This window comes from Bicyclus anynana, chromosome 21 (assembly GCF_947172395.1).
Source record: "Bicyclus anynana chromosome 21, ilBicAnyn1.1, whole genome shotgun sequence".
NCBI lineage: Eukaryota > Metazoa > Arthropoda > Insecta > Lepidoptera > Nymphalidae > Bicyclus > Bicyclus anynana.
This window is the reverse complement of record NC_069103.1, coordinates 6,356,319-6,370,247: the sequence shown is the minus strand read 5'-3', so window position 1 is coordinate 6,370,247 and position 13,929 is coordinate 6,356,319. Positions and strand designations below refer to the sequence as shown.

Here is a 13,929-nt window from a genome sequence, read left to right as displayed (position 1 = left end):
AAAAATCATTGATTGTATGATTAAAACAAATAAATGTACTTACATGAATCCTTCTCTAAGCTGGCCGACCACACTTTATTGTAATCTGTTGTCAATATCCCACTAAAGATGGAATCGTATGGGGACAGGTTAATATACTTGACCAGTTTGAGTCCACAATCAAATTTCCAAATGCTGACCTTCCCGTCAAGGGTCCCCGTGGCGATTAGATCACCCGTGTTACCTTTTGACACTATGGCCACATTGGGACAAGGGACAGCGCACGCAGTAGCATTGGTTACCTGTAAATATTACTTGAGGGTCACAATAGGGATGATGACAGTTTTTAAATTGTATATAAATTAAGAGTATACTAATAGTAAAGCAATTTTGTAAAAGGAACAGGGTATCTGCGATCATTATTTTCGGAGCTACAGGGATTTAAGAAAAACGCCCCATACAAAATGGCTCGAACTAATGACGTCATAGCCAATGTAATGATCGTTAGATTTGTATGCGTGTTCAAACAAAATTACTAATATCTTTGTTATTTGTGCGTTTATGGCTATAGTTCATTTATTAAAAAATGTCACATTTAATGTAAGGAAGCTAAAACTGTATGAATTTTCATCTAATTACGATAAAATATTAATAAATTTTGATTTTGAAATTTTATAATCTCATTTATTTTGCAAATATCTAGACAATCTTTGCTTTTTATGTATAAATTAGTTAACATTGACCCTATTTACCCGAATGTATCATAAAAATCAATATATTCAAACCTAGTCATCATCCCCATTATATATACTTCTGTAGATTTTATGTAAACAAGTGTTTATCCTAAGATATTGATAGTAAACATGAAGCTAATGATGAAACACTAGACCACAGAAAATATAATATAGTTAAAATAAATACAGATGATAACTAATTCTTGTTTGTGTTATTTAAATATTGTGAATCTATTATCATTGCATTTTATTAAAAAAGATTTTTTGATAGTTTAGAATTTTTAGTACAAAGATACTCCTTTATGTGACTCTTCATAATATTGAATTCCTTGTTTGTATTGTCTATATTATAGTACAAATCTTATACAGCGGACGGTTTTAGCCTTTCCAACTTGCCAGACATAAATTCAGCAAAATTATTTGTAGATTTTGGGATTTAAACATTCTTTTTTTCTATAATAACATCAAAAAAATACAATGAAATATTTATGATGATGATTCAAAATGACCAAAACTCCTTCACCAAATAAAGTTGACTTTGATTTATTTGACTCTGAGCATTACAAGGTAATATGCATTATACATTTTGGGTGGCAGTGATTTAGAATTCAGGCTGCCAGTCCACCGAAGCGGAATGAGGCAGCTGAGCCGTGAAACGGAGAAATGTTAACCAATAGATAGCACAAAATCTCAGCTCCTCTTAAAGTGAACAGGGACTTGCCAGCTAGTTTAAAAATTCATATTAAACCGGTAAGCGGAGCGGGGAATAACGTGCGTGATTCGTGAATACGATTTCTCCACCTAAATCTACGTTTCCTAATAGTATTGTTCAAATGATATATGGTAAGTAATTCGGTTTCTTCTGACTCCAAATCTTCTTCCTTAAGCAATGTATTATTGTATTAACTATTTTGATGACATGTCTGTTATCACTGACATTTAGACCAATCTCCCGTGGCCGGGTCCTAATAAGCGAAAAAAATGGTCTGCAACTCCGCTCCGCATTACTTTCTCACACTCCGCTCCGTTGGACAGACATAGTACGCAACTCCGCTCCGCATTAGCTCCGCTTCTCCGCTGCGCTCCCTCGCTCCACTCCGGTGGACAGGCAGCCTTAGGAGGTCATGGAATCTAATTTTTTTACAAATCTTACCGATATCGGCACGTTGTGCGTGTACTCGCCACGTACGAACGGACAGTTGGGCGAGTGCCGCTCGTGCTCCACCCACGGCTCGTCGGACTTCTCCCAGCAGACCAGACACACCATGCATGTGAAACACATGGCGCGGTCGTCGCCACTTGGAGACGGCTGGTGGTAGAACCCTGCTTGCGCCATTCGAGCCGGCAGAGCCCACCTTGGAAACAGAGAGACGAATATCTTAGCAATCCATGGATTCATGCGGGTGCCGGGTCCATCGCGTGGTAGAGAGCAAAACTCCGAGCAGAATCCCGGACTTGTGACCAAAAGACTTAGGGTTAAGGAATTCCTTGACAATCGATTAACACCCCCTCCGTTCGTGTTGTTTTCACTGCCTAGTCAAATTTGGTAAGATCCTATTAGAGCAGCTTTGGATACTAAATCTAATATAGAACTTGCTGCAATTCTAGAGGCCAAGGTCTTTAAGAAAATTTTGCTGGTAATCCTCTCGCACCTACTTCTATGGCGTACAGAGAAGTTAAACTGTCTGTCGAATTAATTGTATTTAACTTGTGAATTAGCACCATAATTACAGCATCAATAACTAAAGCCACAGTAAAGGGGATGGGATTCAACGCCGTGAGGTCTATATTACTAGTAAAATAATGTAGCGGCATCTGCTACTGCCAAACAGGCTCCTATGGTTCATTTTGTTTTTTGGTACAAGCCTTCAAACCAAATTATAGAAAGGATATAGGTACGATGTTATTTACTGCTTTTAGAGTAAAACTCCTTTGAAGTCGGCTTAATTTTTTTGTTAAAAAGATTTTTCTGTTTTTGTGTGGGTTCAAATTCGTTCACTTATTTCATTTATTTTGATTTTAACACAAAATTACTGAACCAATATTCGTGAAAATTAAATAGGACCAATCTTTCAAATAAAAAAATATTAAAATTGGTTAATAAATGACGAAGTTATGAGTTAACAAACATAAAAAAAATTGAAGGGGAAAGGGGGGGAAAATTTTACTCATATTTTATAGATAAATTCTTTTCCTAAAAATTAATTACACAGATGATTTAAAAACACATACTTGTAATCCATGTGCGGCCATCTCTTAAAGGTCCGTTTTCTTTCCGCCTCCGAGTACATCAAGCCCTTCAGTTCCTTCGTGTAAACCATGAGGTCTGTGGCTCGTTGGGCGACTGCAGATGCTATAGCTAACGCTGGTATCCTCCGGTTTTGTGCCTTTAAATCTTGGACCACACTGATCATGACGAGCCGCAGGGTGGAGTGTGGAAGGCAGATTGTTACTGTACTCCACTATAACAAAATATTTAGTGTATTCTACCAAGTATGTGCTGATAGCTAACAGTATGAATGTATTTTAAACGCACCAAATAGGTTATCTCATTTTTAGGATTCAGTGCCTCAAAAATCAAAATCGATAAGGATGTGGTGACTATGCCTCAATGAAAATGCATATGCAGCATTTTTGTGCAAGCGATGCATATTTTACCCAACAACTTGGCCAGTCGTCACCGGGGTTTACTAAGGCTAACTCTGTTGTTTTCTACAACATTTGACTACAACATGTGTTCGAATAAAATCAGTGTTTAGTTGTAGTTTTCCTTGCTAACCTAACTATTAGGGAACATATACCTTCAGGACTAAGGAGTAGTGACATCCAACTCAAATCATACCAAGTACTACCAAAAGGATTTACAGAATCACTTTGTTATCTATCATGATGCTTTTTCTCTCATAGTCTACATATTAAAACAACCTTCACCCATCTGTTTGATTTTGAATTTGGTTTGAATGGGTGAAAAGTGTTTGATATCAAATTTGGTATGTAAAAAAAGATATTGAAATAGGTTGCCTCAAAAACTTCCATTTTATGTGATTAGGATTTCTAACTCAAATTTCTTCAAAGTAAAGTGAACTTTAAACAGTAATGATTAGATCTATTTTCCTTTTAAGAAAATTGATGTTTAAATCTTCCGTGTTTATAAATATGAGGGTACAGGTAGAAGTAACAATAATATCAAATCTTACTTTTTGTGCTTTTACACCTTTCCTTACAGGTTCAATATCAATAGCAAATTTCAATTTTTCGATAAAGTCTGCCAACCCCTCAATGGAATCAGAGTCCAAGTTTTGAACACACTGGTACAACAGTACAGCCTGAAACAAAAATACAACTATACCTAGATGCATGCACTTCACATATGCATAAATGCACAGCATAGCCTAAGGATCATTACAAACCTATAATACAAGAAAAAAAAGAACATTTTGTTCATTTTATGCGCATAGTGCTTACCCTACTTAAAAATCACGTGCACGCCATTGATTATACTGATGTACAAATATAGGATACATTGGAATATATAGAATAATACCACACCAGTGTACAATAGTATATGTTGCAACAAAATTACTCGTAACTATACAGGGTGTTGCAGAGTATTATTAATTTAAAAAAAAACTTTATTTGTTTTCATACAAAGTAATTCAAATAATTCCGACTATGCAACTAAGACATGCCTTTATCTATCCTTGCATTTTAAAATACGTAAAACTTGGCTACATCATAATATAAGGATGTGTAAAAGGGCACATTTTAAGATCTATTTACAAAAGAAATATTATTTACTCAACAAAATATTAATTTTAGAACACAGTCATGTTAGTTAATTTTCGGTAAATAATTAAGAATATAACCCCAGAGTTACGGAAAATACTCCCCAGCATCCTGTATAGCATATGTTGCATTAATATGGGTATTGTCAGTTACAAAAAAAATCAAGTATATATTCCAGAAATGTGTAATATTTTTTAACAATCAATTTCAATTCACACTTTTTTGTAAGCTAATGATTATTTCACACCATCAATTGTTTTTACTGTTATTGTTACTTTATTCAGTTTTATACAATGTAATTGAATCAGAAATGAGGAGGTCCACAGAAGAACTAAAGTCACTGACATAGCTCAACGTGTCGCGAAGCTGAAGTGGCAATGGGCGGGGCACATAGCTTGAACAGCCGATGACCGTTGGGTTCCTAAGGTGCTGGAATGGCGACCCCGCACCAGAAAGCGCAGTGTTGGTCGACCCCCCGCCTGGTGGACTGTAAGCGAGTCGCAAGTATTCGCTGGATGCAGGCGGTTCAGTATCGTGATGTTTGGAAATCCCTACAAAAGGCCTATGTCCTGCAGTGGGCATCCATCGGCTGACATGATGATGATGTTTCAATGTGGTGATAAGGACTAGAATGTGAGTTGATCAATGCGCAAGCATAACAACACTCCCAACACACCTGTAGATACAGCTTTTATAGGTACATACTGCAGTCTGTAATGCAGGAATCTGTTATATTCATCATTACCATTATTAACAACCCATATTCGGCTCACTGTTGAGCCTTCTCTCAGAATGAGAGCGATTAGGCCTTAGTCCACTTCTTCATTCTTCACATACATAGAGAATTAAGAAAATTCTCAGGTATGAAGGTCTCCTTGTTTTTCCTTTACCACAATTTCCAATTTCTTAAAATTCACAGACTAGATTCAAACCTACACCCTCTGAGTCGAAGGCAAAGGTCATATCCACTGAGCTATCATGGCTCTTAATAATAATAAAAAACAAAAAATAAATAAATATATTTGAACAATAGCTAGATAGAGGGTACATAAAGACATAATACTTCGATTATAATACATATATTGCAAATATTATGACAAAGAGCAGTTGCAAGAAATATTTTCTCAAAAGGGTAACCCTAGATTTAAATGCTAATCACAAACTTTGATACCAAGGGGCTTCCTCTAAGCCCCTTAAACACTTTCTTAGTACCATAATAATTCAGCTGTGAAAAAGAAATCCCTGATGATGTAATAACTTCAAAATCACAAAATGTATTCAAAAATTATTTAGACAATAATATTAAGCAGCAAGAAGCACAATAATATAGTAATATATTATACATAGAAACAAAGTGATCAGTGAAAGCTGTTTAGTCTATAATTAATAATAAATAATTAATAGTACTTCTAGCTACACATATCTTCGATCCCCAAAGTAGGTGTACTAAAAAATTTTAATAAAAAAAATACAACCGACTTCAAAACCTAAAAACGTACCCACTAAACTAAAAAGTGAAAAATAACATCATAATATGTTCTACCTGCTAATCAGTATGAAGGCGGTGCTAAGCCGGTGATGTATTAATTCAAGCCATGTGAGAATATCTTATAGATTTAGATTTTGCAGACAGTGTTGTTTCATGTGGTCCTGTCAGAAATGGCTTAAATTAAGACAACACCGGCTAAGCACCGCCTTCATACTGATTAGCAGGTAGAACATATTATGATGTTATTTTTCACTTTTTAGTTTAGTGGGTACGTTTTTAGGTTTTGAAGTCGGTTGTATTTTTTTTATTAAAATTTTTATTATTTTTCCATTTTTAGTGTAAAATTTCATCTCAAACGAATACATCAGACCCCTAATGACAGTCACAACCCATCTTAGTACAAAATTCTCAGCAATACAAATTAATCAAGCCCAAGCACAAGGTGGCTACCGTAAACCGTTAAGGAGTTCCCTTAATAGACCTTGGTCTTCATCATCAGACCCCTAATAACAGACACAACTCATCTAGGTAGAAAGTTCTCAGCAATACGAATTAATCAAGGCCAAACTCAAGGTGGTTACTGTAAACTGTTAAGGAGTTCCCTTAATTGTCCTTGGTCTTCATCACCAAACCCCTAAATGACAGTTACAACCTATCTATGTGGAAAGGTCTCATTAATACAAATTAATCAAGCCCAAACACAAGGTAACTGCTGTAAATCGCCGAGGAGTTCCCTCGTCTGTTTTATGGCTCCATCATCAGATCGATTTTAAACCTTCATGAAATTGTAGTGCTTAAAAGTACTAAATGCAAAAGTATACGAACACACTAGACACCCATATAATTTTCGAAAGTTCCCCTCAATTTCTCCAGGATTCCATCATCAGATCTTGACATGATGGCAATGGGACCAAATGGGGACTATACCGTTTCAAACAAAAAAAGAATTTTTGAAATCGGTCCAGGTGTCTTTGAGTAATCGGTGTACATACATAAAAAAAAAAAAAAAAAAAAATACCGACCGAATTGAGAACCTCCTCCTTTTTGAAGTCGGTTAATAAGGTACAAACCTAGAAAATAGTAAGCACTAATTTCCTTACCTCATGTATGAAAACCTACGCTTAGGCTTATAATCTATCTAATATATAAAATTCTCGTGTCGCTGTGTTCGAACTTGAACTCCTCTGAAACGGCTCGACCGATTTTGATGAAATTTTTTGTGCATATTCAGTAGGTCTGAGAATCGGCCAACATCTATTTTTCAAACCCCTAAATCCTAGGATAGGGTAGTGGTAGGGTAGGGGTATGGTATAGGGATAGGGTAGGGGTAGGGTAGCGGTAGGGTAGGGGTAGGGTAGGGTAGTGGTAGGGTAGGTTTATGGTATAGGGATAGGGTAGGGGTAGGGTAGTGGTAGGGTAGTTGTAGGGTAGGGTAGGGTAGGGGTAGAGTAGAGGTAGGGTAGGGGTAGGGTAGGGGTAGGGGTAGGAGTATGGTAGTGTAAGGTAGGGATAGGGAAGAAGTGCAAATAAATAAATTAATAAGTCAAAGCGAAGCTTGAGCAAGTCCGCTAGTTTTCTTATAATACAAATTATTATAAGAAAATAGATTATAATAATGGTTACATAGAATAAACTATAGTTATTACTAAAGCACTGTTGCTATCTACTTAAGTATAAATTAACTTTACTCCATAATTATTATGAACTCTGTTAAAGTCCATTTTCTTTTACTACCTATAAATTTGATTTTCTTGAAAAAACAAAAATTCACCAATAAAAGACAGGTTTTGAAATGATTTTTGCTTTTTATCAGTGTCAATAAAAAAACAAATAAGTAGTTGTAAAGAATAAACAATTTTCAATGCTAAATTATGGAAATTAAGTTCTGTTTTTCAAACACTGAAGAATAACATATTTCTTATTGTCAGCAAATGGTAATGGTAATGGTATTATGATAATTACCAATCAAGTAAGCAGTTTGTTAGTGCACTATATTTTAACACTAAAGGTGCGATTGGTTAGGAGACGCTCCCAGTTACAGAGTTTCAAAACTAAAAATGACAGAAGAGGGTTCCATGTATTCTGCGAGTACCAAGGTCCAAGATAGCTGATGAATATACACATACATATAAATACTTGAAATATTTACATGAAACACCTCCAGACACAGCACAACATAAAACATATATGTTCAAGTTTTAGGACTCAAACCCAGCCTTGGATGCAGAAAGAAGGATCACTTCACAGAGCCACTTGATTGTCTAACAGTAATAGTCCTATCACCATCATCATTAACAGCTGATGGACATCCACAGCTGGACACAGGCCTCTTGCATGGACTTAGAAACATGATATCCACAATCCTACACAAGATCTCTCATAACCATCTACATTCTGATTGAATAATTAATTATCATTTTTTACTCCAACATGAAAAATAAATACCTACATAGAATAATTAAATGAGGTTTAAAATAAAAATTTAAATCAAGCACTATTATACATAGTTTTTAAAAATCCAGATCAGCTGGCTCACTAATTTGGTATTTATTAACAACCTATTGAAGTTAACATAAAATCAACTGAGAAATGTCATCCACCTACAGTATGATATCCACGCACAATTGGTAGTAGGATGACATTTGTTACGTAGAATTCATATAAGTCAAATAACATACATCAAGGTTAGTGATTTATGCCTGCAGATTGTGTTCAATATACTTATAATATACTTATAATCATAATAATATAGTATGCACTAAACTTCGAGGCTGTTAAACATCAAGTATAAATGTACATTGTACAAAAACATACCCAGGGTTATATCCCCTTAATGTTTTGTGTGTTACAACATAAGAGCAGACTAGAAGTTTAGTAAGAAGACACTTGATAATTTAAAACTGAAACAATATTATAATAACATTTATTTGCTTTTATTGGAATTTCATAAGTGTTAAATAAAAATATACACAAATTATTTAAAAAGAAACCAGTTCTCCTGTGACGTTTGAAGACCTAATCAGTGGTCAGAGCTCCAGAGGGCCTAAAAATATGTGCCGTCACAGCAATTACTGACTTAATATCACCATTATGAGATTAATACAATGGCCTAGTACAATAGCAGGCCCCTTTTCATAGAAGAGATCTGGAGGTTAGGCCCATCATGCTGCTTAAATGTGGGTTGGAGGGCTTAGAGTGTTTTTTTTTTTATTTTGCAACAATCACTATTAAACGTTAAAAATAACAACTGGGACCCACAGCTTAACATGCTCTTCAAGATACAAGAGTGTATAAACCGTGACTTAAATAAAATTAGAAAATATTGTGATTAGTGGCTATTTGGTAATTTTTTTGTCTGCTATATGAACATTTTTTATTTTTTATTTTTCTGTATTTTTATCTCTATTGTGCAATCAGTTGCAATAGCTTTATGCAAATTGCTTGAGGGTACTTCATCTCTCCGCTTAATTTATTAATTTATTGTACTTCTCCATTATGAGTATTATTTTCATAGCTTCCTAAATAATTATAAATCAACACAAATTAAAACACTGTTATATCATTGTTGTATAATACATATAAATACACCTTAAGACACTAGAGCCCCATAAAAAACTACTCTTTGAACTGTGATACACTATGATGTGAACAGAAAAAACATTTATCCATTATTGATTGGCTTGATTGATTGATTTCATTGTCAAAGGCAGAATATCAGAACAGCACAAAATTCTTACCTCGGACAACACAAGCTCGATTTTGACTTTGCAATTATCCTCTGCGGGAAACACGGGTAGTTGCAAGGCTGTATGTAGGAGCAACACTCCATTGTAGTCGGTCCGTGCGCCGACACCGCTGGCGTCCCACAGGAACACCCGATCAGATCCTGACGCGTACTCTACACCGTCTACAAACACGACGGAAACATAACAATAAAGTTCGCCGGTTATTAGCGATAAGCAAAGTGCCTGTATAGTCTGAATTGTTTACCGAGATCTGTCACTAAGACAATGTAGGGCACGGTAAAGAAGAAAATATCTCATGTCGTATGCTATATTTTCGCGGTAAGTTGGTGATTTTGTGTTTAAGAACGGCAAGTAATGCTAAATAAAGTAATAAAACTCCAAGCTTACCCGCTGTTAAAGGGGCTGACTGAAGAATCACACCAGTGTTAACATCCAAAACGTGTACACCGCCATAATTGGTCCGCACTAATATTACATTTAAATTACTATGGTAAGTAAGTGAAACAACAGGAAAGTTCATACGTATATAGCCATCTTCTCGTAATATCAAAGAATCATCGCCCATCGTGGCCGTGAACACATCTGTCTATTCTACGTAAACGCCATTTGTAATTATTTTTTTACGTCAAATATTTTTACATAAAGTGACCAGCGTCAAAAACGAGAAGGAGTCCAGAGACAATATTCTTCAACATTAAGGCCTAGTTCGGACTATTTTAGTCGAGTACAAACGATTTTTGGATTTACCGCCCAAAAATTGTTCGTACTCGACTAAAATACGAATTTAGTCTGTACGGTCTTTAACTAGTATAACGAATAATCTTGTTGAACCGATTTTTGATTTGGTTTTTTTTGTATGGCCCACCACAAAATTAGAAGCGATTGAATATTTTTTAAATTTTCAGGTCGAGTACGAACAATTTTCGGATTTACCCCCTAAAAATCGTTCGTACTCGACTAAAATACTAAAGTAGTCTGAACTGATGCCTAGTTTGGACTACTTTAGAATTTTTATCGAGTACAAACGATTTTTGGGCGGTAGCAAGCAGTTTAGTTTATTATTCGGCCAAAATGCTAGAGTAGTCTGTACAGCCTATAAATGGCAAAGTGTTGTGTTCGTTCATTGTCTTTGACTATTTAGACTATAGATCTGTTTCGCACCCAAATTCACCAACAAAAAGTTTGTCGTTTTTTGAAGGGGACGAGGTAAACTCACACATCGGAAACATTTAACACCATTAAATATATTCTGTGTCCATACACTACACACAACTATATATTCGTCTCGCAATACACACACGCGAGACTATCCACAGAATATATACATAGAATGTTCGATTACTTGATCGTTTTTTTGCTGTTCCGTCAAAAGAATTGATTCTTTTAAGAAATTGTTTTTATTACAAATTTAATAAAATTATGGTAGAAATACGTTACTCCATCTAATGTAACGTTACTCCATCTTTTAATTAACTACAAGTTTATGGGCGTTATTTATGCCATTCAACTACACAAACCGGCATTTTTGGGGAACGCTTTACACGAAGAAAACGATTACAACAACGAAACATCGATTATATAGCAACAGTTTTTCTGAACGCGTTAGATCAATGATTTTTGATCTTTGCCAAAAGGGTAACGGCCAGCGAGGCAGGTCCTGTTATTAATGGTCGAAGTTCATTGTTATTCGCTGGCATAGATGTATATGACTATGTATTAGTCATATATCGTGTTCGTGTGGGTGTTCGTTTTGTCGATGGTCGTACCCTAAACAATATCGTAATGTTTTTATAATCTTCGTTTAATAATTTTACTCTTTGTCCAGTCCAGTCCCTAGAGGAGTATGTCTATGGATTTTATATGAGTTTAATCTATGGTATCTATGGTTAAATATATTGGGTCCACAGTCAACTTAAAGTTTCTAAAGAGTACTAATGGTATTAATCTTGTATTTCTAGACAGTCCACAAAATGCTAATGGGGTTAGTAGGTGAAAGTTAATCGCAGATGGCGCCACCTACTGGTGCCATTTTATACTTTGATCTGTGGCGTTTTGTAGCGGGAATTTTAAAAGACTTTTAAAATTAAAATACCTTTAAAATAAAGCTTGGCGAGAGTGTGACTTTACATTTGACCTTAAATATGATCAAATTTAACACAAAACACTGTTATAAACTTGATTACTATTAACCTATAAGTTTTAAGAGTAAGTAATCCTAGCTTTTTTTTGTAAACAATTTGTCTATAACATTTTTGACTTATTTTAATTCATCAACGACAGTCTATTTAACAGGTTACTACAGGTGAGAGGATATGGAGCTTAGACCTACCACGCTGCTCCAATGCAGGCTTGCGGGCTTAAGGCCATTATGTTAAACTATTTTACTATCACTTTAAGGCTAAATACAGCAAGCCCCATAACTCAGTAGCAAAACATATTCTGTCATTATTATATTTGAACTAGCGGACCCGGTCAAGCTTCGCTTTGACTAATCGGCAAAGACCACCATACCGGCAAAGACGTACCGCCAAGCGATTTAGCGTTCCGGTACGATGCCGTGTAGAAACCGAAAGGGGTGTGGATTTTCATCCTCCACTTAACAAGTTAGCCCGCTTCCATATTAGACTGCATCATCACTTACCATCAGATGAGATTGTAGTCAAGGGCTAACTTGTAAAGAATAAAAAATAAAAAAAAAATCATTGGAGAAGGACTATTTTAATTGTAAGTTCTAGGGAAAGTATATGTAGTTATGTGAAACAAACTAATTTTGTTTTTTTAATTCTTGTCTGTTACGAGTACTAGCCAAGTACTAGCCTACTATAAAACGGAGGAGGTTTTATTCGAAAATAGAATCATTATAGGTTAGGCCCTGATTGTTTTGAAAAATAAATAAAAAACTTTAAATTGGAATGAAATGCAGCGTTCTTGTCTGTGGAATGCGTTCATTTTATTATTTAATTTTTATTGAGTTGCGAATAGAGCGAGATTTGAAGACATGGGACATCTGTACGGTCCTTTGCCTTTTTCTCATGTGAAAGAAAAATAAAATTAAAAAGCGAGAATTTAGAAAACAATTGGAGTGAATAATACACACCTGATTTTTTTAAGAAATTCGTTGTAAAGTGACCGTAACTTACATATTTTTCAACATTAATTGTTATTGTTGTCTTCATCTAGTGAGAATGGTGATCCTAATTTGGAGATAGATGAAATTTTCAATCTGTTACCATCAAAGTCGCGATGCATTTACTTTTAAATACACCTAGGTAAGGTACTAACTAGTACTAACTATAATTATCTCCCACGTTTACCTCACATACTCATTATTCATTTTCACAGTAGTCGGAAATTATGTTACCGGGTAAAAGCATCTCCCTTAATATCCAAAATTGTAGACTTTGTACATTTAATTTTCAATCAAAATAAATCATTGAATATTGTACTAAACTTTTTTATTTTCTCACAATCGTAGTGAAAAGCAGAGTGTAACACGTGGGGCTAAACCCATTATAAACTCGGTTTCTACTTTTCTAAAAATACCTCGTATATAATGGGTCTTTTTTGCCCCTTGTATAACAATCTACTATATTATGTTATGTATGTTATATATGTTATTCATGAAACATTCATAAAGTTACAGATTTGTAGTTCCTGTTCTATTTTCGAAGGCTTTTCAGATAGAAGATAGATGAATGATGAAAATATCTATGAAAAAAAGGGATATTGTAGCATTTTTCTTCAGAAATGTGGGTTTGATTTCAACTCCTAGAACAAGTAATCAAAATATAACAAAAATAATTACATGTAATAAATCAAAAATCAAAATCAAAAATTCATTTATTTCAAGTAGGCATTATTTATTATTTATTTATACAAGCACTTTTGATTCGTCAGTTGACTATTTGTAAATATTCTACCACCGGTTCGGAAGGCAGATTCTGCTGAGAAGAAACCGGCAAGAAACTCAACAGTTGCTCTTTTAGAAAAACCATAAAATAATATTATAATTACAATTGATGACAACATTACAATTTCTTATAGTTTTCTGTGTGAAGGTGAAAGCTGATCCAACGGCCTTCAAGCAACTTTATCTTAATTGAAAATTACATTAATTGTTAATAAAAAGAATTAACGCTTTAGTAACTGCAAATTTAGCATCCCGGGCTCCCCTACTATTAGGTGCAGCGGAGTA

The 13,929-nt window shown here is 34.9% G+C and overlaps 1 protein-coding gene across 5 annotated transcripts in view; it reads right to left on the bottom strand.

Annotated features, from left to right (window-relative positions):
- Positions 1–10,358, bottom strand: part of LOC112057460 (baculoviral IAP repeat-containing protein 6) — a 70,676-nt gene extending 60,318 nt beyond the window's left edge. For 4 of the 5 annotated variants that reach the window (XM_052887992.1, XM_052887995.1, XM_052887994.1 and 1 more), the window contains exons 1-6: positions 10,122–10,357; positions 9,726–9,895; positions 3,911–4,039; positions 2,946–3,175; positions 1,867–2,068; positions 44–281 (exon numbers count right to left, since the gene is read on the bottom strand). In XM_052887992.1, the coding sequence (XP_052743952.1) occupies positions 44–281; positions 1,867–2,068; positions 2,946–3,175; positions 3,911–4,039; positions 9,726–9,895; positions 10,122–10,299 (1,147 nt within the window). In that variant the 5' untranslated portion in view covers positions 10,300–10,357. Of the gene's footprint in view, positions 1–43; positions 282–1,866; positions 2,069–2,945; positions 3,176–3,910; positions 4,040–9,725; positions 9,896–10,121 lie in introns of all 5 variants that reach the window. The other variant, XM_052887996.1, reaches the window with a different exon arrangement.
- Positions 10,359–13,929: the final 3,571 nt, after the last annotated feature.